General features: G+C 25.7%; 2 protein-coding genes across 2 annotated transcripts in view; one reads left to right on the top strand and one right to left on the bottom strand.

Annotated features, from left to right (window-relative positions):
* LOC122508627 overlaps positions 1–27,444 on the bottom strand; it is a 68,279-nt gene that overhangs the window by 22,604 nt on the left and 18,231 nt on the right. The window contains exon 3 of the mRNA XM_043622090.1: positions 6,786–6,998. Coding sequence (XP_043478025.1) covers positions 6,786–6,998 — 213 coding nt within the window. The remainder of the gene's footprint in view (positions 1–6,785; positions 6,999–27,444) is intronic.
* On the top strand, positions 20,255–27,159 carry LOC122508743. Its single transcript, XM_043622266.1, has 2 exons — positions 20,255–20,557; positions 26,540–27,159. Exon 2 carries the CDS (start codon positions 26,542–26,544, stop codon positions 27,091–27,093), a length of 552 nt encoding a protein of 183 aa, XP_043478201.1. The 5' UTR covers positions 20,255–20,557; positions 26,540–26,541; the 3' UTR covers positions 27,094–27,159.

Here is a 27,444-nt window from a genome sequence, read left to right as displayed (position 1 = left end):
CTAAAAGTATTTTTAAGTAGAAGTATTTTTAACTAAAAGTATTTTAACTAAAAGTATTTTAACTAAAAATATTTTAATTAGAAGTATTTTAACTAAAACTATTTTTAACTAAAAGTATTTGAACTTAAAATATTTTTAACTAGAAGTATTTTTAACTAAAAGTATTTTAATTAAAAGTATTTTAACTAAAAATATTTTGAACTAAAAGTATTTTAACTAAAAGAATTTTAACTAAAAATATTTTGAACTAAAAGTATTTTAACTAAAACTATTTTGAACTAAAAGTATTTTAACTAAAACTATTTTGAACTAAAATTATTTTAACTAAAAATGTTTTTAACAAGAAGTATTTTTAACTAAAAGTATTTTTACTAATTCATATTTTGAGAGAAAATAAAATATTTCTATTTAAGAATATTTTTATTTAAAAATACTTTTACTTAAAAATATTTTGAGTTATAAAATACTTTTAGTTAAAATACTTGTAGTTGAAATATTTGTAGTTGAAATATTTTTAGCTTAAAAAAAATTACAATTTATTAGTAAAATATTAAAAATCCAGAAGCAAAAAATCAATCACCAAAATTTAAATTACAGTATAAAAAGAAATAAATTAAGTGAAATGAATAAAGTAAATTATAAATTAATAAATTATAAAAATCGAACCAAATTTTAAATTCGATTCTCCCCGCTAACTATACGAAAAATACAACAAACATAATAGAAATAAAGCTATGATTTCGAAAGTCCATTAATTTTTCAATTGTTCCCTTCCGGAACCGGTAAATTTGAAAATGATTAAAATTGTGAAACTGTCGAGCAAAAAAAAAAAAAGACAGATTGATTGATCATATAAAAATGTATTTGTATATGTATATAGTGAACAAGAAACAAATTGTCATGTAGTATATGTACATGTTTTGGTGGCGCAAAAAAAAAAAATGAAAAGTAACCGTATTTTCCGTTAAAAGAGAATAATATAGAGCATTATTTAAAAAAGAACTTAACCGTATCAGACTACTTTTTTTTGTAAATAGAAAATAGAAGTAACGGTAAGCAGTGTCTTTTAAAGAGCATATAACTTGAACTTCTATATATACGCAGAAAAAAGAAACGTATTTTTGGTTCATTGAAAAAAAAAATTTATTCTCAACTCTACGAGAACTTTTTTGTTGTTACATTTTTCGATTTTTTTTAAAAAGTTAAATTTTTAAATTTTTTTTTAAAAGTTTAAAATTATTTAAATTTAAAATTAAAAGGTTAGAAAATTTGAAATGATTAAAAATCATTTAGCAAATTGTAAACAATTTCTATCCCCACAATAATTTCTTTATAATAAAATAATTACTGTGTTATTTAATTTCAAAGAATACAATAAATATTAAAGGAAAAAGTGAAAAAATTTAGAAAACAAAATTACATACATTAAAATACTGAAGTGTAGGGTTATTTTTAAAAAAATGAATATAATTTAAAAATTACAATAAATTAACTATAGAAAAAATATGGAAAAAAAGCGACCACAAAAAGTATATAATATAATGTGAAATAAATCATATATACATATATTATACAGTAGCTTTCTAACAAATTGCTTCCGAATGTGAAAGAAAAATTATATGGGTATATAAATATTATTATTCGAGAAAAAAAAAATTTCCCTCATTCATGAAAAGCGTTTAGTGAACTCTCTTCTCGATGGTGAGAGAAGTCAAGGGACTCACTCGCGGGAAATGAGCGTGCCACGTGAATTTTAAATGTGTAATAATAAGAAATTTTTCAACAATCGAAAGTGAAAGATTCTCACTTTTATCTTTCTCTCTCCCTCTCCTCTTCCTTTTTCTCTTTTTCTCTCTAAACTTGAAGAAAAGTTTCTAATCTTAAAAGTTAAAAACATGCTCTTGAAAAATACTTTAGTTATTATTATTATACTATGGTATATTGACGATGAGCTCTCAATTTATTATGAGATTTCATGGCTCGTTGCAATTGATGCGATCTTTTCACAAATCGACAATCCGCGACGTTAAAATTGCCATCAATTTGCTTCATAACTATGGAAAGTAGGATTGAAATTAGGTACAGAACTTTTAAATTCACAATGGTGACTAATAGAAAGAAGAGGAAAAAAAGTTAAGTGAATTTATTTGGAAGGGAAGAAAAAAAAGGTGGAGTTATTTTTAGGTCAATTTTTTCAACAACAAAAAAAGTTGTCAAGTTCAGTGAATCGTTTTATTAAAAATGTCTTTGAAAATCGTCTTCATTTATCCCCCACAAAAAAAAAACAGAAAATGGTCGTCTCTTGAAAATTAATTTTGTTTTTGCAATAAAATTCTGAATCAAATAAATAAAAAATAAATAAACACAGAAAATTACTTTTTATTAAACCTCAAGAATTTTTCGTCTCAGTTAAATATTTTTTTATTTAAAAATTTTGTTCTCTTGTTTCTTTAATTGATAATTATTTAATCTTTTATTATTTAATTTCTAAACGTTTTCTACAGGTTTTTTTATACAGAAAACAAGTTTTTACCTGTAACAACTATAAATTTCATTAAATTAGCGAAATTTTCAGTTGATTCAATTAAAATATTCACTATTCTAGAGAAACTAATTACTCTTTCAGCTAAAATAATTTAATTTAATTTAATTTTAATTTCACTAAAAAAAAATTTTAACTAAAAATATTTTTAACTAAAAACATTTTAACTAAAAATATTTTTAACTAGAAGTATTTTTAACTAAAAGTATTTTAACTAAAAATATTTTTAACTAAAAATATTTTAACTAAAACTATTTTGAGCTAAAAGTAATTTAACTAAAAATATTTTTAACTAGAAGTATTTTTAACTGAAAGTATTTTTACTAAAAATATTTTTAACTAAAAATATTTTAACTTAAACTATTTTGAGCTAAAAGTAATTTAACTAAAAATATTTTTAACTAGAAGTATTTTTAACTGAAAGTATTTTTACTAATTCAAATTTTGAGAGAAAATAAAATATTTTTCTTTAAAAATACGTTTACTTAAAAATATTTTTAATTAAAATACTTTCAGTTAAAATACTTGTCGTTAAAATTAAAAGTTAAAATTAAAATTCTAGAGAAACTAGGTAATTGCTCTTTCAGGTAAAATTTTGTTTCTATGTAATAATTAAACATTTACTATTTAATTTCTAATTAAATAATTAGACTATTAAAAAATAATTTCTGATTAAATTATTTTATCCTCTTTGGAATTTTTTTTAACTAAGAGAGAGAGAGAGAGAGAGAGAGAGAAACTGTTAATTAATTAAAATTAAGAGAAAAATTTTTCAAAATTACTTTTCTAATAAATTTCCAATTATTTTTTATATTGAATGAAATAATTTATTGAAATAATTCAATAAATATAATTTTCATATTGTAAAATGTAAATAAAAACAATTAATTAAATTTTAATAATTAATTTCTCAAAGTAATAAATTATTGTCTTCTCTTGTTTTTGTCTCGAGAATTGACGCTTTAATACCGTAACGAAATTGATTCAAGTGCGATTTACATTCACTTTCAATTATTCTGACAAGATATATTCTTTTGACATCAAGTGGATCGATTTTTCCAATCTTATTGTTTCATTTCACAAAAATCAAAGTGTATCGAATATCATAAAATTGAATCATTGCTCGGTTTTCTCTTCGCTAATCGATTTAGAATATTTTTCTTCGTTTATAACTGAACTAGGTTATAAACAACATTAAGAAAGGTTTGTATGATTTTCTTCTGTAAAATATCTCAATGATAATTTTTGTACCAATTGTGGTTTCGAGTATTGGTGATAGACTTTGAACTAATGGTAATTTCAAGTTTTTTATTAAATTAAACTAATAACTATATAAATAACTATATAATAACAACTATAATTGATTTAAACTATCATTGGCTTAAATTACCATTGATTAAAAGCGTCATTGGTTCCAAATATTATTGGTTTGAACTACTAGTGATTCAAAATACCAATGGTTTAATTTTTAATTGGTTCAAACTACCATTGGTTTAAACTACTATTTAAAACTAAAATCACCCTTGGTTTAAAATATTATTGGTTTAAACTACTATTGGTTCAAATTAAGCCTATGGTAATTTAAACCAATGTTAGTTTGAACCAATGCTACTTTAAATCAATGGTAGTTTGAACCAATGGTAGTTTAAACAAATGTTAGTTTGAACCAATTGTAATTTAAATCAATTTTAGTTTGAACCAATGGTAATTTAAACCAATGTTAGTTTGAACCAATGCTACTTTAAATCAATGGTAGTTTGAACCAATGGTAGTTTAAACAAATGTTAGTTTGAACCAATGGTAATTTAAACCAATGTTAGTTTGAACAAATGGTAATTTAAACCAATGTTAGTTTGAACCAATGGTAATTTAAACCAATGGTAGTTTGAACAAATTATATTTTCAGCCAATGGTAGCTTGAACCAATGGTAGTTTGAATTTGAACCAATTAAAGTTTGAACTGTTCATGGTTTTAGCCAAAAATAATTGGAACTGTTGATGGTTTTAACCAATAATAATTTGAACTATTAATAATTTTTGAACTATTATTTGTAATATGAACTATATTGATAATTGCCTACAAATTAAAAATACCAATGTAAATAAACCTTTGTTTTTTAGTATCCGGCTCGCGACACAGAAAAGAAAACTATTTATTTTATAATATACGGAAAATAATTAGTTTTCTCGTTAAACTATAAATTACACTAATTTCTGTGAGGCTAAAAAGAAAATCACTTGTGACGGCCAAGTTTGTAGATAATGCCAGTTTATAAAAGAGTATATATTTATGAAATTTTCTCCACTACTATTTGTGCGACTTATAATAAAGTATTACAAAAATAAAGTGTTTTCATTAAGAATAAATGACAAGCTCGTGCTAAAGGAGGAAGATCCCAAACGTAAAAACCCAGTTGTTTCAAACACTTATATATATCCTTATGCGTCATTAAAATCAACGTCATAATAGAAAACAACAAGACTAGACGCACAGACAATTTGTACCGTTAAAAGCTTTATACCGTAACTTTGAGTATATAAACACTTTTTATTATTATTAGGACTATTACTATTGTTACTACTGTTCCTACTACTGTTTCTATTAATAGTATTAATTACTTTTAATGTTTTAATATTGCTTCTACTATTATTGCTGCTACTATTACTGTTGCTGCTACTACTCCTACTAATATTACTATTGCTTCTACTACTATTGCTGCTACTATTATTACTGCTACTATTATTATTAATACTATTTTTATTTTACTACTGTTACTACTACTACTATTACTGTTACTATTGCTACGATTATTACTGCTACTATTGTTACTAATATTATTTTTATTTTACTGTCGTTACTGCTACTATTTTTCTTAGTAGTGGTAACGGTAGTAAAATTAAAATAGTATTAGTAACAACAGTAGCAATAAAAATAGTATCAGTGATAATAGCGGCAATTTTACTACCGTTGCTACTACTAAGAAAAATAGTAGTAGTAACGGTAGTAAAATAAAAATAGTATTAGTAACAATAGTAGAAATTTTACTACCGTTACTACTACTAAGAAAAATAGTAAAAGTACAAGAGTAAAATAAAAATAGTATTAGTAACAATAGTAGCAATGAAAATAGTATCAGTGATAATAATGTCGATTTTACTACCGTTGCTACTACTAAGAAAAATAGTAGTAAAATAAAAACAGTATTAGTAACAATAGTGTCAATTTTACTACCGTTACTGCTACTAAGAAAAAAAGTAGTAGTAACAGTAGTGAAACAAAAATAGTATTAGTAACAATAGTAGCAATTTTACTACCGTTCCTACTACTAAGAAAAATAGTAGTATTAATAGTAACAGTAGTAAAATAAAAATAGTATTAGTAACAATAGTAGCAATAAAAATAGTAGCAGTAATAATAGTAGCAATAGTAGTAGCAACAGTAATAATAATAGTATCAGCAATTGCAGTAGAAGCAATAGGAATAGTAGTGGAAATAGTAGTAGCTATATATCTTTAGATAAACAGTGAATTATTATTTATTATTATTATTATTAGATTGATTTATTTACATTTTTGTTGCTATTATTATTGTCAATAAGAATTAAAAAACTAGTTTACGTCAAAAATTAATGACTCCCCATTACGTGATATTGAAATACCCTCTGCTATTTCATCTTCCTTAGTGTGTATATATTTATATATACTTAGAAAGTTCGAGAGAAATAAATTTATCGCGTGATTTGCAACGGTTATCAATTTGTTTTCTCATCGGTAATTTTAAGTCAACATGATAATTCGAAATATTAATTTTTTCTTGTTCCTATAATTAATTACCAAGAAACGCACATGCACATATCGTGCGCACTTATTTTTTCAAAAAAAAAAAAAGATTAAGATTGACCTGCATTTATCTTCATGATATTTTTCGAAAAAGGAAAAAATTTGCCCTGCATTTATCTTTACGATATTTTACAAAAAAAGAAAAAAATTTTAACTGCATCTTTATGATACTTTTTTTTTTACTTTTGTGAACCAAAAATACGGCCGCAGATGTTTTTTAAAAAGAAAAAAATTTGTTTGCATTTATCTTTACCGTATTTTTGAAAATGGAAAATATTTTTTCAATTTTTTTGGATTTTTGAGGCTTTTTAGGTAAAAATTTCATTTTTTGGTAATTTTAGGGAATTTATGGTATATAATTGAGAAAAATGTGAATGATAATCTAAATAGATTTTGCACTTACCGCAACAAGATTTGCCAAAGTCGAGTCGCACCAATTGAACCATATAAGGCTCGAGAAGATTGACATACCACCAGGGCCTTGGCTCGGCCCTTGTCAATGTACAAGTTTGAGGTGAATAAATTTGCCCGCTACTTCCATCCACGGCACGCTGTGGAATTCCGCCGTCCGCACTGCTCGACTGCATCGGCGCTTTTCCACCAGCAACATTCAGAACTGTAGAATAATAAAAAAGAAAAATTATTTTACATAATTAATTACATAAATTTTTTCTTCGAATTTTGTGGAAATTTTTATTTCCTGTAAATTTTGTTAAAATATAAAAATATTTCAAATTTAAAAAAAATTCTATTCAAAATCCCAATTATCTTTTATAACAAAAATTATTACAATTAAAATATTTTATATCTTTAATAACAAAATTCTTTTCCAAAGTTCAATTATTTTCAAATCAATTTCAATTTCCCAAAAATATTACGCAAACAAATTATTTTCATAAAAAAATTTCTCCGGAATTCAATTATTTACAAATTTTTTATAAATTCCTCCGCAATTATTCAATTATTTTCATAAATAATAAAAGTTTTTTTTAAGGAATTCAATTATTTTTATAAAAAATAATTAAAAATTGTAAAAAATAATAATTTGAAATGATGAAAATAATTTTGAAAAAGTTACTGTAATAATATTCTTATAATATAAAACAATGATTTTATCACTCGGTCATCTTTAATTATTTATAAAACATGAAAAAATCGATAACTCCGAGTCTTCGACTCGGAGCAATCGCTATCTTTATGTTTTTTAAAAATATTCTTCTAAGTTATTGAATTGCAAAAAATTTGAATTTGAATGTTTTGAAAAATTTTAATTCCTACGGAAAAATAATATTTAAATATTTATTCAAAAAAAAGCTTATTGATGTTTTCGAATAATTTTACAATGAAAGAAATTCGTAAATAAATGTAACAGAACATTTTTTTTGAGTAAAATTTTTTCCTTTATTTTCTAAAAATTTAAAAAGTTTCAATGTCATATTCAATTAAAATTTTTAATTGACAAATAGAATAGAATATAGAATGCTTCTGCTTTTACAAAAAGAAAAGAATGAGTTTCTGAACAATATTTTTATTGAGAAATATAAATTATGCATAAAATGATAATAATTGATGATAATTTTTTAACAATTAACAATTTTCTCATATTTTTTATAAATAAAAAGGAGAAAAATTTGCATAATTTAGATCAGTCAAATGAAATTTGTTTTAGAAAGAAGCATATAATAAACAAAATTTATTTGTTAATCATAATTTTATTATTCATCAAAGAATTTTAATATTTATAAAAATAATTTAATTCTTGCGAAGAATTTTATAAAAATTTTTAAATAATTCATTTCTTTGGAATAATTTTATGCAAAATTCTAATTTAAATAATTGAATTGATGAAAATTTTTATTATTCATGAAAAGAATTGAATTATTACGAAAATTTTTACAAACCATTTTTTAAATAATTGAATTCTGTTTGTAAATTTTATGAAAATAGTAGATATTGAAAATCATTGAATTGCGAAAAGTTTTTAAAGATAATTAAATTTTACAAAGAATTCTATTAAAAAATTTGTCAATAATTGAGTGACTGTGAGAAATTTTATTAATTTTTTTTTGAAAATAATTGAATTCTTGCGAACGATTTATTAGAATTTTTTAAAATAATGTAATTCCAAGAAGAAAATTATTACTTTTAAAAATAATTGAATTATTGTGATGAATATTCGTATTTATGAAAATAATTGAATTTTGAAAAGAATTTTATTAAAATACCTCAAAATAATTGAATTTTCGGGAGTAATTTTCTTATTTATCGACATAATTGAATTCTTAGAAAAAATGTTATTAAAATTTTAAAAAACAATTGAATTATTTAATTAAAATTGTATTTAAAACAATTAATTTCTTTCGAACAATTTTATTAAATTTTTGAAAATAATTATTCAATCCTTCCAAAAAATATTCAAAAAAACATTTTTTTAAATAATTGATTTTTTCGAGGAATTGAAATTAAGTTTTTAAAAATAATTACTGTAAAATTGTATTGAAAATAATTGAAATCCTGCTATGAATTTTATTATTTATGAAAATAATTGAATAGTTGCTAAGAATTTTATTATAATTCTCAAAAATAATTGAATTACATAGAAAAATTTTATTATTTTTTGAAAATAATTGAATTATTGCGGAAAAGTTTATTAAAATGTTTCAAAAAAAATTGAATTTCTGTAAAAAAAATTTATTATTTTTGAAAGTAATTGACTTCTTCATAAGAATTTTATGATAATAAAAATTAATAATTAATTAATTAATTAATAATTAATTTTCTCGAAATATAATAAATATTATGAAAATTTTATTAGTTTAAATAATTGGATTCTAGTGGAAAACTTTATTTGTGAAAATAACTGAATTTTTCGATTATTAATTTAAAATAGTATTAAAAATAATTGATATCATTCGATAAGTTTTATTATTTATGAAAATAATTAAATTCATGTTTAAAATTTAATCAAAAAATTTTTTTTTAAAAATTGAATTTTCATGAAAAATTTTATTATTAGTGAAAATTAATTATTTAATTATTATTTAAATTAATTAATTAATACTTAAATTAAAATTACTTGAAATTGTTTACAATAAACCGTGCAATACAACATTTGGCTAGTAGTTAATAATTTTCTAAAGAAAGTGACGCAGGATGTTAGCATTAAAAATTTTTTTCCTCCAACATTTTCACCAATATCGTATTTGGGCAGGAAATTTCATTTTTATACATTCGGAAAATATTGAAAAGGAAACATTTCCTAAATATTGCATTCTTGAATATAATTGTAAGTGAGAACTGTTTATAGCGTTTTTTTTTGTCATACATTTTTTCTATTTAACAGCTATATTTATATAAAAGTGCAAGGAAAAATCTCGGACATTAATTTTTTTTTTCTTTTTATTGTTCACGTTGCCTTTTATAAAATTCAACACATGATTTATTATGGTCCCCTATACCTAGTTCGTGTGAGAACGTGACAAAATGTTACATACTTTACATATATATTCTCTATAGGCACATTGTCACGATTTCTCAGCATAAGTAATGAACTTGACGCGAAGTGAACAATAGTTCCCATTTGCTTTAATAATAAACCACCAGCTTATACATGCTTAGGAGAATTTTTCTCTCCATTTTCGAAAGTGGAAATATTTTCACGCAAATGAATGTAATAATTTTCTTTCATTTCGATTTTTCCTTTTCTTTTATATTTATAATTCAGTTAATTATTTTTTTTTGTTAAAAATAATAATAATAATAATAATAATAATAATAATAATAATAATAATAATAATAATAATAAAATTAATGACAGTATGAAAATAAAAATTAGTAAGAATAAATGTAAGTAATTAGTAGGAATAAAATTATAATAATAACAAAGAAAATTGTAGGACCAAACTGAATTCCTTTATTGGAAATTTGGAACAATAAAATTTTGAAGGAAATGTATAAAATTTCTGGAAAAAATTTGAAATCCAATTTTCCTACACTTTCACTTATAAATTTTCATTTCCTCATTTCGTTGTCATATATTCTTGTGTAAAAATTTCAAAATTATTTATTGTTCTTCTTTATTGAAACTTCCTTTTCGTTTTGCACTAACATTTCACCGCAGATCAGAAGATTTTTTTTCCTTTCCTTCCTCGGCAAACTGGGTCAGATTCATAAAATCCAAGTGATGATGATCTTGAACGCCGAGAGAAATAAAAAAAAGAGAAAAAGAGAGAGAGAGAGAGAAGAGAGTAGAAACTTAATGCGGCGAAAAGTTCGAAGAACGTTCATTGATAGATCTTGCGGTGAAAACAGCTGCTTGGAACATTGACCGATCAAGAAGTAAACAATAAAAAAAAACTTGATTTTGTTATAATACACATATGGTTGCGTTCGATAACGTAAGTTGTTGATCTCTCTCCCAATGATTCTCTCCTTATTTCTTGATTCACTGCCAAGTTGACAGAGAACGCCAATAAAATTCTCACGTTACGGTACAGTAAAACTACCGCAAGGCCACCAGCTTCACTCCATGAATACATACGTCTTTTTTCTCCCATTTTTCTTCTGTATCACAACATTTCTCGCAATGTTTCTTCTTCTTCTTCTTCACTCTAAATACGCGCCTCAAAACGGGAGTTCGTCCGCAACTCCAACTTTTTGAATTCGTGATATAAAATAAATGTAATGCTGCAATTGCGATGAAATAATCCGAGCTAGCGCAGGCAACCAGTCATTCAACATTCAATTGACAAACTTCAATCGATCCACAAGCTGTATAGACAGGGTTGTAAGGGGGGAAAGAAAAAAAGTAGACAAGTCATCATACACCATAAACCGGAATGGAAATTTAGCTAAACGGATTTTACCGGTTTTTGGTTTTTTTGGGGGGAAATTAACTTAAACTTAAAGTTTAATTGTACCATTGGCTTAAATTTTCAGTGATTCAAACTACTATTGGTTTAAATTAACATAGGTTACATTACCACTGTTTCAAACTACCAAAGGCTTAAATTATCATTGACTCAAACTATCATAGGATTAAATTACCTTTAGTTCAATTACCATTGGTTCAAAATATTATTAGTTCAAACTGCTAATGGTTCAAAATACTAATGGTTCAAACTACTAATGGTTCAAACTACTAGTGGTTCAAACTACTAATGGTTCAAACTACTAGTGGTTCAAACTACTAATGGTTCAAACTACTAGTGGTTCAAACTACAATTAATTCAAAGTACAATCGCTTCAAAATGTTATTGGTTCAAACTACCATTGGTTTAAAATAAGCCTATGGTAGTTTGAACCAATAACATTTTGAAGCAATTGTGATTTTAATCAATGGTAATTTCAACCAATAGTCCTTTGAATAAATTGTAGTTTGAACCACCGAAGTTTACACCCGTTTAATCCCGTAAAGGTCCGTAAATTTGCTTGAAGTCCGTAAAAGTCAATTTATTTTAAAAAAAAGTCCGTAAAGTCCGTAATTAAATTGAAAAAGCAAAAAAAGTTTTTAAATTGTATACGATATAATTTGGAGAATTTTTGGAGAAGTTACAAATAATTGCAGAAATTTAATTATTTTCAAAATTCATAAAATTCATCGCAAAAATTCAATTATGTTTAAAATTTTTTTTTAAATTCTCGTCAAAATTTCAATTATCTTTAGAAATAATAAACTTTTTCTCCGAATTTCAATTATTTTCAAAAATTTTAATAAAATTCTTGGCAAAATTTCAATTATTTTCTCAAAAATTTTCCTCAATGCAATGATTTTTAATATCTACTATTTTAATAAAATTTTCCAAAAGAATTCAATTATTAAAAAAATAAAATTCTACGCAAACCTTTAATTATTTTCATAAAATAATAAACCTTTTTGCAGGAATTCAATTATTTGCAAATTTTTTATAAATTTCTTCGCAATCATTAAATTATTTTAATAAATAGTAGAATTTTCACAGGGATTCAATTATTTTCGAAAATTGTAAAATTCTTTTTAGGAATTGAATTATTTTCACAAATAATAAAACTCATCGCAGAATTTCAATTATTTATTTGTTTTTATGCAACTTTAATCGAATTTCTCCTTAAATGTAATTATTCTTAAAAATTTTATTCAAATTCGTCGAAAGAATTCAATTATTTAAAAATTTGTTGATAAACTTCTTTATGAGAATTCAATTTTAAAAAACATGCAATTATTCAATAATTTTTTTTTTATTTCAATAATTGAATTCTAGTAGAATTTTCTAATAAAAATTGATTTCAATTAAAATTTTAGATTATAATTGAATATTAAAAGTATTAGAGTGTAAATTTTTAGAAACAATTGAATTTTAAAAAGGTTTCAAATTAAAATCTTTGAAAATCTGAATTTTTCATATTTTTAACTAACAATTCTGTGGAATTAATTTTTTTTGCGAAATTTTAATTGCGGATTTTTTTTTCGAAATTATTTAAAGTTTTTATTTTCTAATATATATTTAATTAAAGACTTTACAAATAATTGAAATTTTATAATATTTATTTGTAAACAAATGAATTTAAAAATTCTCAAAGAACTTTTGCAAAAATTTTTAAAAATAATGCATTTATAGAAGAATTTTAGTTAAAAAACACGAACAGAAAATTTAATTTTGGAAAAGTTACAAATTATTGCAGAAATTCAATTATGAAATAATTAAATTAATTCAGAAATTCAATTTTCAAAGAGTAATAATATTCAACGCAAAAATTAAATATTGTTCAAAAATAATAAAATTCTTTTCACGGATTCAATTATTTTCTTAAATAATAAAACTCATCGCAGAATTACAATTATTTTTATACAATTTTAATTAAATTTCTTAAATCTTGTTCTTATTTTTATTTAATTTGGAAGATTTGTTGATAAATTTGTTGATAAACTTCTTTATGAGAATTGAATATTATGAAACATTCAATTATTCAATAAATTATTTATTTTTGTATTTAAATAATTTAATTCTAGTAGAATCTTTCTTATAAAATTGGATTTAAAAATGAATTTCAGTTAAAATTTTAGATAGTAATTGAATATTAAAAGCAATATAGCGTGAATTTTTAGAAATAATTGAATTTTGAAATTAATTTTTTTGAAAAAGTTTAATTAAATTTTTTTTATTATATTTTAATTCTATATTTTCTAATCCATGTTTAATTGAAGAATTTACGAATAATTGAAATTTCGTAAAATTGAATATTGTAAACAAAAACAAATGGATTTGAAAATTGTCAAAGAACTTTTTCGAAAATTTTTCAAAATAATCGTTTTAAAGAAGAATTTTAGTTAAAAATTCTTGAAAATAATAATTCAATTGATAATAATTTTATAACTCGGTTCGTAAATGGTCCGTAATTTTTCATTTTTGTCCGTAAAGTTCGTATTTTAAAATATTTTCACTGGTTCGAGCCCTGCTATGGTAATTTAAATCATTGTTCGTTTGAACTAATGGTAATTATAACCAATGGTAGTTTGAACCACTAATAGTTTAAATCAATAATATTTTGAACCAATGGTAGTTTAAACCAATGGTAGTTTTAACCAATGGTAGTTTTAACCTTTAAACTAATTGTAATTTAAACTAATGGTAGTTTTAACTAATTGTAATTTAAACCAATGTTAGTTTTAACTAATTATAGTTTTTACCAGTGATGGTATAAACCATTAGAATTTTTAACCAATTAAAGTTAATCAATTAGTTAAATCAATTTCAGTTTGAGTTTGAACTAATGATAGTTTCAAGTTTCAACCAATAGTAAAAAAAAATGATTTCCAATTTTATGCACGCATTTCGCCACCTAGTTCATATACAATTTATTTTTCCATTGTTTCTTGTTTTTTTTTGTTTATCGTCTTTAATTCACATCTGTGATGGAAATATGCTCGCGCTTTGCCATCAGACTTATCAGTCACGGTCCGTAAAGGAAATTACGCTTAAGCTACTCTTCCGCGTCGCCGTTGAATTTATATACGATTATAACACAATAGATAAAGGAACGCATTTTATCCTTTATATACACGTGACATGTGTTATTGTATTTGTATTTTCTTTTACATTCATTGAAAGCATATAAATTCTGCGTAAAAATAATAAAAATCCGTAATTTTCGCAAATTCCCATTGTAGTCTCTCTATAGTAATAATTATACGAATAGTAAAACTAAACGATCCTTTGAAACATCAGAAAATCATAAAAATCAATTAAGCCCCTCGCGCATAATGCACACGAGAGGAAGTACGCTTTAGTGAAGCTAACCCTTTTTTACGCTTCAAATTACTTCCCGTAAAAAATAAAAAAAAACCCCACATGTGAAAATTGATATCAGTTATTTCATTAATAACAATATTAATTAATTTTAAGTACTTCTAATTAATTTATTATTGATAGGTAATTTTCTTATTTATAATATTAGAGTTAATTATGTATTATCTTGGTAATTCTTTTCTATTTTCTGTTCACGACTATTGTAATTTTAATAATAATAATAATAAAATGAAAATAATTGTCATTGTTTTTATTTTTATTACTATAATGAAAATAAAAAATAATAAAAAATTTGGTCAAAAATAAAGCCAAGAATAAAATAAAGAATAGAGTCAAAAATAAAACCAAGAATAAAATAAAAAATAGAGTCAAAAATAAAACCAAGAATAAAGTAAAAAATAGAGTCAAAAATAAAACCAAGAATAAAATAAAGAATAGAGTCTAAAATAGAAAAAAATCTCTCTTTTTAACGAAAAAGAGAATTTTTTTTTCTTTTTTCGTCTTTTTCAGAAACGAACATTAAAAAAATAGAAGACAAGAAAAAAACGACAAAAATACCATAAGTGCTAAAAACTTATCTTCCTCTCCACTTTCATGTATATATACAAAAAACTCGTTTTTTTATCGGAAAAAAAGGGAGAATCGCTAATTTTACGGTGACAATAGAAAAGTGATAAAAGTTTTCGGTATATTGAAAGCTAAAAGAAAAAAAAACAGGCAAAAGAAGAGAATAAAAAAAAAGAAAAGAAAAATTGGAGAAAAGAACCTGTTTCGGATATTTCCATCTCGCGCTCTGTTTCTTGCTCACTTGACATGATTGTGTCGTGCTCCTAAACAACCAAAGAGACAGTACTTGATCGCCGAAGCGAGTCCGTTTCGCGGACTCTTAATGCTCTCCACGACCCACTTCCATCTTCGAAATACCCTCCTCGCACTTGATTATTATTTTTTTTTTCTTTAAATCACTGTCGCATCGTTTTTACGCCGAATACGTGTTTATTCAATTATTTATATTCACTAAAAATTAAAATACGCTTTTGGAGAGAATAATATTCGTTTTTAATCAATTTACATTCAAGGTGATAATTTTTTCAATAATAATTTGTGGTAATTTGGGGTTTTTTTTCATTTGGGGGTCAAGAATTGGAATTAAGTGCAGCGTGGCTGCGTGGTATTGTGCATACGTTGCACGACACTTTGGTTTTTGGTTCGATTCCCCTCGAGTGCGGCAATTTTTTTCGCATTAATTATAATGAGAAAGTTAAATAATATTTAAATAAATAAACTAAAAAAAACAAATAAATCAAAAATAAAATCGAAATTTTAATAAACAATTAATAAATAAAACTAAAAGTAAAATTAAAAATTTAACAAAAAGTTAAGTCAAAACTTAAATGAAAAATTAGGTCAACAATAAAACAAAAAATAGATTCAAAACTCAAAAATAAAATAAAGAATAAAATAAAGAATAGAGGCAAAAATAAATCCAAAAATAAAATAAAGAATAGGGTCAAAAATAAAATCGATAATAAAATAAAAAATAGAGTCAAAAATAAAACCGAAAATAAAATAAAGAATAGAGTCAAAAATAAATTCAAAAATAAAATAAAGACATTTTGACCAGAAAAACTGATCAATCCTTGAGAAGATAATATAAAGGTCGTCGACTTAAATTGCACAGTGTGCTTTGTTTTGAAATTATTTTTCCAAGAGTTTCCATTTTCTATTGCCAGAAAGCAGAAACTGGTCAATATTTCAAGAAAATAAGTACTTTCGAATCTAGTATCGAATTACAAATTTCTACCAGAAATTCCGTGACTGGGCAGTGGTGTTATCGCGTTCAGTGTACTTTCAGGTCAATTGTACACAAACACACATTACTTTTACATGTCCAGAGATATTTTATGTTATATATGCAAACGTATACATTACATATATTTGAAATCAGTGCGTCTTCTTTTGTGCTCACTCGCACACACACACTTTGCATATAAAACAACTTTATAAAAGACACGTTTTACTCGATTTTTTTTTCTTTTCTTTTCTTGTTTTTTTTTTGTCAAATAAAAACTAGAAATTTATGAATTCGTATGCAATGGGGTTTTGCGTTCACGGAAAGTGGGACTCGATCGCGCTTACTTTACGTATAATTTGAACTCTTTCATTATCGATAGAAATCATCCTTCTTTTGACAACCTGTTGTCAAATTTTTTTGTTTTCATTTTCTTAGCAAATTACAGTTAAAAAAAAAAAAGAAATTCAGGGGGAAAGAAATGTTCTTTGCAAGCTACAGTTTAAAAAAATGCAAGAGGAATGAAAAGTTTTTTGCTAACTACAGTTAAGAAAAAAAAAGAAAATTTTGTATAGACACTTTTTCCAAAAATACATTTTTAATATTTTTATATAATTTTTTTTTTACGATTTTAGAGAAGATAAATTTTGCAAGAGATTTGCAAAACAAAACGTGGGAAACATCTTCCTACGAGAATAATCTTTAGATTCCAAACCGTTCCTGGTGTGTGTTAAAAAATCGAAATTAGATTATTAAATGAAAGGAAGAATAAACAGTATTAATGGAATGAAATTTTTAATGAAAAGAAAGAATTTTTTCTTCAAGCAAATAATTAAAATTATATGAATTTTGAAATTCGTCTTGAGATTTTAATTGCTATTATTAGTGAATTAATGATTCGCGCCACACACACACACATAAATATAAACGTGGAAAATGGCAAAGAACTTTTACCTCGTATTGCAAAGGAACAACAGGAAACCCTCTCTCGTAATGTATTATCGAGTCGCGCTTAACGAATCAAAGCAAAAGGTGTCCGTAATTTTCTTCTTTGTATATATGTATTGGTATGTATACAATATAAAATCCATCCACCAAATGCTATTATATATAGAGGGAAAAAAGAGAGAAACACGAAGAAATACATTTTCTAAGCTCGATTATCCGCCGGCGATTATTCAATACGATTATTTGTCATTTCCGTTCTCGAACATGCTTTTCAGATTTCTTCTTTTTCAAACGCATCTCGATAAATGAAAGTTAAAAAATTACGAAACTTTATTTTGTTTTGAGAGTATTTCATGGAGATTTCGTTGGGGAATATATTTTTTTGGTAAACAATTGTTGAGTTTTAAATGATTGGGTCTTAATATCAATAGTAATTTTAATTACTAATTTTTACCAATAATAATTCTGTTCAATACTAATTTGTAATTTTAACTAATAAATAATTCTCATCAATGAGAATTTTAACTTATAACTAAAAAATCAAAAGAAGTAGAATTAAAAATCGAAGCAAGAAGCAACCAATAACTGAGAAAATTAAAAATGATTTTTGTTTTAATTAATGGTAGTTTTTAACCAACAGAAGTTTGAATCAATGGTATTTTTCACTAATCGTACTTTTAACTAATAGTATTTTTAACCATTGGTATTTTTAACCAATGGCACTTTTAACTAATTTTATTTTTAACCACTGCCAGTTTTAACCAATGGTAGTTTTAACCAACAAAAGTTTGAATCAATCGTATTTTTAACAATTGGTAGTTTTATGGTACTTTTAACTAATTGTATTTTTAACCCCTGGTAGTTTCAATTAATTGTAGTTTTTAACCAAAGATAGTTTTATCCAATAATATTTTTAACCAATGGTAATTTTAGCCAATAGAATTTTTAACCAATGATAGTTTTAGCCAATAGAATTTTTAACCAATGATAGTTTCAACCATTGGTATTTTTAAGCAATGCTAATTTTAACCAACAGTATTTTTAGCAAACAGTAATTTTAACCGATGGTAATTCTAACTAATGATAGTTTAAAAAAAAGAAATTTAATTTAAATTTAAACCCAAATAACTCGAAAACAATGGTGACTTGATAAAATAATAAATAACCAAGAAAATAAAAAACTGAAAAGTTGTAAGAAACCAAAATACCAGAAAAGAGTTTATACAAATCATAAGAAATTGTAGAAAAATAAAACGATAAATGTAAGAAAAAATAAAATACTAAAAATCAGTGGGAAAAATTAAGAACAGAAATAATAAATAACTAAAAAATACTTTTAATAAAAAAAACAGTATTAGCAATAAATTACGTATTCACATTTAAATTATAAATTAGCCAAGATTTTGCTATTAACCAACGCAAAATAATAGTTACGAATGATGCACAATTTCGTTATTAAATTAATAATTTTAATTTACATGAATTATTATTTTCTTCTTTCATAAAAAAAAATTCTGAATGATTTTCTGATGAATAAATAAATAAATAATTGAAATTTACGTTTCGGTAAAAGCAATGAGAGATTAAGTAACAATTGCATGTGTTTACGACGTTATTTGTTAATTGCCCACTCCGAGGTATAATTGCACAAAATACGCAATGGCACTCATTGTGACTTACAGTCACACATGCTTACTCCACTTTTGTTTAAGTTAACCAACCATTGATTGAAGCCAACAATTTAATTCCAACAGCAATTGTTTATAATTATTTTGGGTGAAAAAAAAATCATTCATTCAAAGTACTATTTATTGAAAAAGAAAATATTTGTTGAAGGTAATACTAATAGTACGAACTACCAGTGATTTACTATTACAAAATTTACTGTAAAAAATTTACTATTACAAAATTTACTATTACAAAATTTACTATTACAAAATCTACTATAAAGAATTTACAATTAAAAATTTACTATTAATAAAATGTTTTTGGTTCAAACGACCATTGTTTCAAACCAACTTTGATTAAAGCCACCATTGATTCAAACTACAATTAGTGTAAACTATCACTTGTTCAAACTACCATTGGCCTAAATTACCATTGGTTCAAAGTACCATTGGTTCAAACTATCATTGGTTTAAATTACCATTGATTTAACTTTTAACAAATTTATGCTATTCGCTAAAACCACCATTGGTAGAAAATATTATTGATTTAAACTACTATTGGTTCAAACTACAATTGGTTTAAACTACCATTAGTTTAAATAACCAATGATTCAAACTAAGATTTGTTTACATTACCAAAGGCTTAGTTTGGAACAATAATAATTTCAACCAATGGTAGTTTGAATCAATAAATAATTTAAGCCATTGATAATTTAAACCAATGGTAGATTGAATCAATGAATAATTTAAATCAATGGTAGTTTGAATCAATGGTAGTTTGAATCAATAAATAATTTAAGCCAATGGTAATTTAAACCAATTGTAGTTTGAATCAATGAGTAATTTAAATCAATGGTAGTTTGAATCAATAAATAATTTAAATCAATGGTAGTTTGAATCAATAAATAATTTAAGCCAATGGTAATTTAAACTAATTGTAGTTTGAATCATTAAATAATTTAAGCCAATGGTAATTTGAACGAATGGTAGTTTGAATCACTTGTATTTTGAATCAATAAGATGTAAGGGTTCAATTTAAACGCCTTATATACACATATAAATATTGAATATAATAATAATTAATTAAATATTAATAATTTATTAAACAGTATATTAATATAAATTAATATATTAAATTAAAGAAACCAATGAACCCCTGTGAAAAGTAAACCCTAAATACATTAAAGGTGAGAATTTAAATATTAATTCCAAAATTAAATAAGAGATGTCAATTATTACATTTCTATTGACCTCTCTCAAATACAACCTTGCGTACCAATAATATAAATACGCGAGCCGGGCAGTGAAATATCGCAGCTCATACGAACGAATTTACACTGGTATAAGTACGAATGTACCTTTGCTGAGACGAACGTGTGTGGAGAGCCAAGCACCTGTGCAGAGAGCCAAGCGGTTATACAGAGAGCCAAGCAGCCAGAAGGAGAGGGGAGCCTAGAGAAGTCGACTACTAGAAAGCAGCATAGTGAGTATACTGTATATCATTCGGTACGCCACCTCGGCTCGAGTATATGCATTTGATTATTACAGTGTACGCCACCTCGGCTGCTGAATCTTTTTTCTCTCTCTTTCCAATGAACGCCACCTCGGCTGCTGGAAATTTCTTCTAATACTCTCTCGTCGAGTATTAGATGCTCAATACGTGTGTTAGGTTTTACCCTTATATATTCGTATACTGCCATCCCTTTCTATAATGTACGCTACCCCAGGCTATTATAGATCGTATTTTTTCGTAACTTAGAATCTTACCCTTTTTCTTATTTTTTATCCTGGTGCTTCTCACCAGCATCACATATATATTCACGAGATCAGCCAGCTAAGCCCTCGCAATAGAATATATTTTTTTTATATAAATCTCTAGTATTTTCTTTTGATTTATCTCGGTTTGCTCTAATTACAAGTTAGCTACACCTCTGTAGGAGTAAATTCCATTTAAATACATATCCGTAAGTCGTGTCGTCGCAATTCTAAAGTAAATGCATTGATTTTACGAATTAGATGCATTTCTTTAACCCTCAATATAGATTGATAAAAATTACATAATTTCTTAGAAAGTGTATATACAATTTATATGAGTTCTGTATATGTTAAATTAAACCTCTATGCAATTCTTTCTTTTTAAGAGATCTTTTATACGCAGCTTCTCAGAAAACGTATGATCTCAAAAAACCAAGTTAATACAAGTATTGTATCTCTGTATTATACTTATTTAAATTTAGACATATAAATGCGCAGCTTCATTGAAAACGCATCGTCTACATATCCATTAAATTTACAAGTTTAATTACACCTCTGTAGCACAACTCTTTTAAGATTAAATACATGTAGCTTCTCAGAAAACGTGTGATCTTAATTTTCAGCGCGATATTATAATTAATATCCTATAGGACTGACTAAAATTATATTCGATTTTAGGAAATTAAAATGAACTTAATTGATATTAAAATATATATATATTGTTATGAATCGTCAAAATAATTCCAATATCATAATTGTTACTATTATTGCACTTTAGAACGTCGTAATTAGAATAGGGAGAAAATCTGTAATTAGCATAGGTTGTTTTTTAATAAATAATTAATTAATAAATTTAATTAAATGTCTCTAATTTATTTCTCAACCTTGGGTACCTAATTTTCTATGAAATTAAAGGTTATAAAAAACGAACCGTTACAACTGGCGACCGTGACAGGACCCAAGGTAATTTAAAAAGTAAAATTATAAAAAGAGACTAAAAAATTAAATATGTCGAGTACAACATCTAAAAGAGGTAGGAGACGTAAAGTTTTAAATAACATAGATTCGATAATTGATTTGCGAGAAGTATTTGAACCTGTACCGGATGCAACAACTGAACCAGTCAGCGAGAATCCACTAAATGTAGGAGATTATAATATATATAAAGAAAGCACTAAAGTACAAACCACAAAAGAAACAATGCCTGGAAATTCACTCGAAAATGAATTACGAAAAGCTGAAGAAAGTGAATTCGATAAAGAAATCAAAAAATTAAAATTAATTACAGAAAATCTAAAACGCGAGCATAAAACCTTTAGGGATTGGTGCAACTCCATAGACATGAAAGTAGATAACTCAAAAATACAACTCCGCGAAGAAATCGAAGATGCTGAAATTCGATTACAGGCCGAAATCAACGAACAAGTAGCATCACTAAAAAGTAACACCGATACTAGGATAGATGTAATCGAAGATAGAATGGAAAATACGTTTGCCACCGCGATCCTACAAAATGAAAAATTGCTACAATTGAGTGATAAAGAAATCAAGAAATTATCGTCGAAACAAACTAAAGCTGAAGATAGAATAAAAATCCTAGAAGATAATAATTTTCTATCCGACTCACCAAAAAGAAACGAAGGATCATACTCTTGTCCTTTTAGGTTTAACTCAAAAACACCATGTTATGTAGAGGGAACATCTCCAATGAAATTTTTAGAAGAATTGAAAGACTTCTGGAAATTAACCAAACCAAGGAAAGATGAAATACCATATATATTAAACAACTGTTTAAAAGGATCAACTCGTGATTGGTGGGACTTAGTCAAAAATCAAAACGACGGTTTCAATGAATTTTCTTTAAAATTTAAAAGAAGATTCTGGGGAGAAAATATTCAACACGATATAAGAAGTAAATTAGAATTTGGACACTTCAACTCAAAAGAAGACAACTCGATGGTATCATACACTCTCAAACTATTTCAAGAAGCAAGATATTTAGAACCCTCACTATTAATAGCGGATATAATAAAGAAATTATCTAGACACTTTAGTGAAGAGATAAGATTATGTATAATCACTAGGTCAATAATAGACTTAGAAGAGTTACTAGAATTACTAGAAACACTAGATAGAGCAGGACCTATTAATTCGAAAAGGAATAATGATTCTTGGAAAAATAAGAAAATAGATTCGGACAGAGGAAATACGATAAAAAAGGAAATCAAACAACAGGACCATTGGAGAACAAGTGAAAAACCAAAATTCAATAGCAACAAAAATTCTTACAACATTCGTAGCCTAACAACGGAAGAAATTAAAGAAGAAGAAGTTGAAGAAGAAACCCAAAAGGAAGAATCGGAAAACTAATTTTCCCTGTATTTCAACAAATAACAAAAACGGAAAATAATACAGGAGACTCGGTAACAATAATAAATACTTTTCAATGGAGGGAAGAATTTTTAGAAGATGAACTAAAATTAAAAACTAAAACATCATGTCCAAGAATTAAAGTCAATGTACAAGGAATACCTGTAAGAGCATTAGTAGATAGTGGTAGTCAGATCTCATGTATTTCAGAAAATTTTATGTATATAAATATGGAAAAATTCAAAAAATGTGAGAGCTTACCGTTGGTAAACGTTAGTGCTGTAGGAGCCACGGGAGGTAGACCTATTAAAGTAAGGAAGCAAATATATATAGAACTAGAAATAAAAGGAGAAAAATATAAACAAATCGTGTTCGTAATACCGTGTTTGTTACAACAATGTATATTAGGCATCGACTTTCTAAAAGAGCAAAATTGTACCTTGGATCTTCAAACTGATGAATTAGTGTTAAAAAACAACAAAATAGAAACCCCAATACAATTTATCGAAGAAAACGAGTGTGACGAAAAATATGATAACAATGAAATTAATAATCCAGTTAAGATAAACGCAACAGAATTCAAGGAATACCCGGATTTCACACAAAAGATAATATCAAACGTAGTTGAAAATAACACGATGATTCCTGCACATATGCAAAAGGCATACAAAGATCTCTTATGGAAATACAAAAAAATATTCGTCAAAAAACCCGGATTGATATCGTGTTATGAACACGAACTCAAAATTAAAGATGGCGTCGAGATGAAATCACGAACATATTCATTACCTATAAAACTAGAAAAAGAAATCGAGATTACTCTGAAGCAAATGATTGAGTGGAAAATAATAAGAAGAGCTGAATGTGCTAAAATCAACCCTTTAGTACCTGTGATAAAGAAAGATGGAAAAATCAGATTATGCTTGGATGCAAGAAATCTTAACACCATTTTAGAAGAAGACCACGAAGGAACAGAGAAAATTGAAACCTTGTTGCAGAGATGTACCGGCAAAAAATACTTCACCCATTTGGACATGAATATGAGCTTTTGGCAAATCCCACTTAAAGAAGAATCGAAAAAACATACCGCATTCCTGTATAAAGGAAAATGCTATCAACATAATGTCACACCATTTGGTCTCAAGACAAGTACAGCAGCATTAGTAAGAGGTCTAGATAAGGTTTTAGAAGGATTATCACATTGCGTTATTATATATGTAGACGACTTATTAGTAGTTTCCGAATTCGAAGAAGAACACCTACAAGATTTAGAAAATATTTTTCAAAGACTTCAAGAACATAATATCACCTTAAATTTCTCGAAATGTGAATTCAAGAAAAAAGAAACTAAATTTTTAGGACATATAATATCCGAAAAGGGAATAAAACAAGACCCCAGTAAAATTCAGGGAATACATGATTACTTAACACCAATTAATAAAAAACAATTACAAGGTTTTTTAGGAGTTATAAATTTTAGTGCCAAATTTAGTAGTAGTGTAGCAAAAGAACTAAAACCCCTACTCGAATTACTAAAAAAGGGACAAAAATGGGAATGGAAAAGGGAACATGAACTAGCTTTCAATACCGTAAAAGATTTATTCAAAAATAATGTAAGACTTCACTACCCAGATATGAATAAAACCTTTTATATACAAAGCGATGCAAGCGATTATGCATTAGGCGTAATTATATATCAATTAGACGAAGATTTTTCACCCCGTGTTATTACATGCGCAAGTAGGACACTAAGAAAAGCAGAAATATCATACAATACTACTGAAAAAGAATTGTTAGCATTAGTATGGATCCTGACTAAATTTAGGGACTTACTACTCGGAACAAAAATAATACATATAACCGATCACGCAGCACTAACTTTCCTCCGTTCATGTAAATGGTTAAGTGGGAGACTCATGAGATGGACCCTCGCGATACAAGACTATGACATCCAAGTAGAACACTGTACGGGAAGTAGTAACACAGCAGCAGACGCACTAAGTCGTTACACCAGTAATCATATATGCGTAAATCAAAATCAAGAAAATAGAATATGTCTTAATACACTAGCGAGAAACATTAATCAATATACTAAAATTGAATTAGGTAAACTTATTGAATATCAAGAAAACGACCAAAACTTAAAAACAATACTCAAAAAACAAATAGATAATATAAAATATAAACTATTCGAAAATGTATTATTCAAAAATTGTAATAAACAATGGAAAATATATATACCAGAAAAATTAGTAAAATTATTAATTAAAAATTGTCATGAAATCTATGCACATATAGGCGCAAAAAAATGCCAATTGATGTTGAATGAAGATTTTTACATTAAAAATCTTTTACGAAGAATAAAAGAATATACACGTTCTTGTGATACTTGTCAACGTAATAAAATCACCAATAAGAAATCAGTCATTGAAACTCAAACAATAATGATTAATAAACCAAGAGAAGTAATATTCATAGATTTCTACGGACCTCTACCAACCTCAAAATTAGGAAATCGTTACATATTAGTTGTATTAGATGGATTTTCTAAATTCGTAAAATTATATCCACTACGCAAACAAACTACAGAAGCAACAATTAATAAATTATTCCAAGATTATTTCCCCAAATACGGAAAACCAACGCGAATAGTAACAGATCACGGTACACAATTCACAACCAATATCTGGACTACAAAATTAAATTCAGAAAATATTAAGCATACATTGACCTCAGTTAGACACCCACAATCAAACATAGTCGAAAGAACAAATAGAGAAATATCAAAATTTTTAAGAATAATTCTAAAAGATATAAATCACTCCTGTTGGTATGACAAATTACCAATAATAGAAAAAATACTAAATGAAATACATCACGACTTAACCGGATATACCCCAATCGAAATCCATTTAAATAAAAAACCATGTAGATTCTGGGAATCATATATTCCAAAATACCTTACAAACAAAACCCTGAGTTTAAATCACAGATTAATGCTATGTAAAGATGCATTTAATAATAAAATTTCAAAAAATAAAATCAAAAACCAAAAAATGAAATTAAATGAACCATATAAAAAAGGAGATTTAGTTCTTATCAAGGCTTTCAATTTGTCAGACAAATTATTAAAAAGAAGTTCCAAGTTTATGGCAGTATACGAAGGCCCTTACACAATCAAAGAAATATTAAACTCATCCTCATATATTCTAAAACATCCTACCAAAGACACTATTAGGGGAAAATTCCATCATCAAGATCTAAAACTATATTATCTCAACCCCGAAATGAAACTAAAAGATTCCAACTAAAAATATAAAATTGTTTTATTTTTTTTTAGTCATGGAAACAAAAAACTCATCTACACAAACTCTACCTAGGCCATTCATTGAACAGCGAGACGTATGCCTTCAAGCCAATTTGGCTAGACCATTTTTCATAAGAGTAAAAAAGGCAGAACACAAGATCATGACCTGCAGACCAAGAACCATCACACCAAAAAAAAAGAAGGCAACTCGCAGGAAGAACTACAAAGTGAGCCCCGTAGAAACAGATCCAAATCCAAAAATAGAAATTCCTATTATGAAGAATGTAGGCATTGATCCAATGGATCCAAGTAATTTTGCTAATATAGTAAAACTCTATAGAAATAAACATCTACAAAAACCAATACAAAAACCAACAATTAGAAAGATTCAAAAAGTTAAAATCAACCCCGTTTGTCTCCCATTAATCTTGGCACAATACCACAAAGACAAACAAATAAAGACACAAAACACTAAAAACACAACCAACACCCAAACAAACGACGAAAGCATTATATTAGATATATCAGACACAGAAAAAATCGAAATTGAAAACATGTATTGTGATATAAACAATAATAAATCATAATTCAATATTTGATATAAACGAATCTTAGTTTTCTTTAATTTTAACAATCCGAACTAAAAAACCAAAGAAAACAGGGGGGCTATGTAAGGGTTCAATTTAAACGCCTTATATACACATATAAATATTGAATATAATAATAATTAATTAAATATTAATAATTTATTAAACAGTATATTAATATAAATTAATATATTAAATTAAAGAAACCAATGAACCCCTGTGAAAAGTAAACCCTAAATACATTAAAGGTGAGAATTTAAATATTAATTCCAAAATTAAATAAGAGATGTCAATTATTACATTTCTATTGACCTCTCTCAAATACAACCTTGCGTACCAATAATATAAATA

The sequence above is a fragment of the Leptopilina heterotoma genome, unplaced genomic scaffold (genome assembly GCF_015476425.1).
Source record: "Leptopilina heterotoma isolate Lh14 unplaced genomic scaffold, ASM1547642v1 Lhet_114, whole genome shotgun sequence".
Classification (NCBI taxonomy): domain Eukaryota; kingdom Metazoa; phylum Arthropoda; class Insecta; order Hymenoptera; family Figitidae; genus Leptopilina; species Leptopilina heterotoma.
This window is presented reverse-complemented; position numbering and strand designations above follow the sequence as displayed.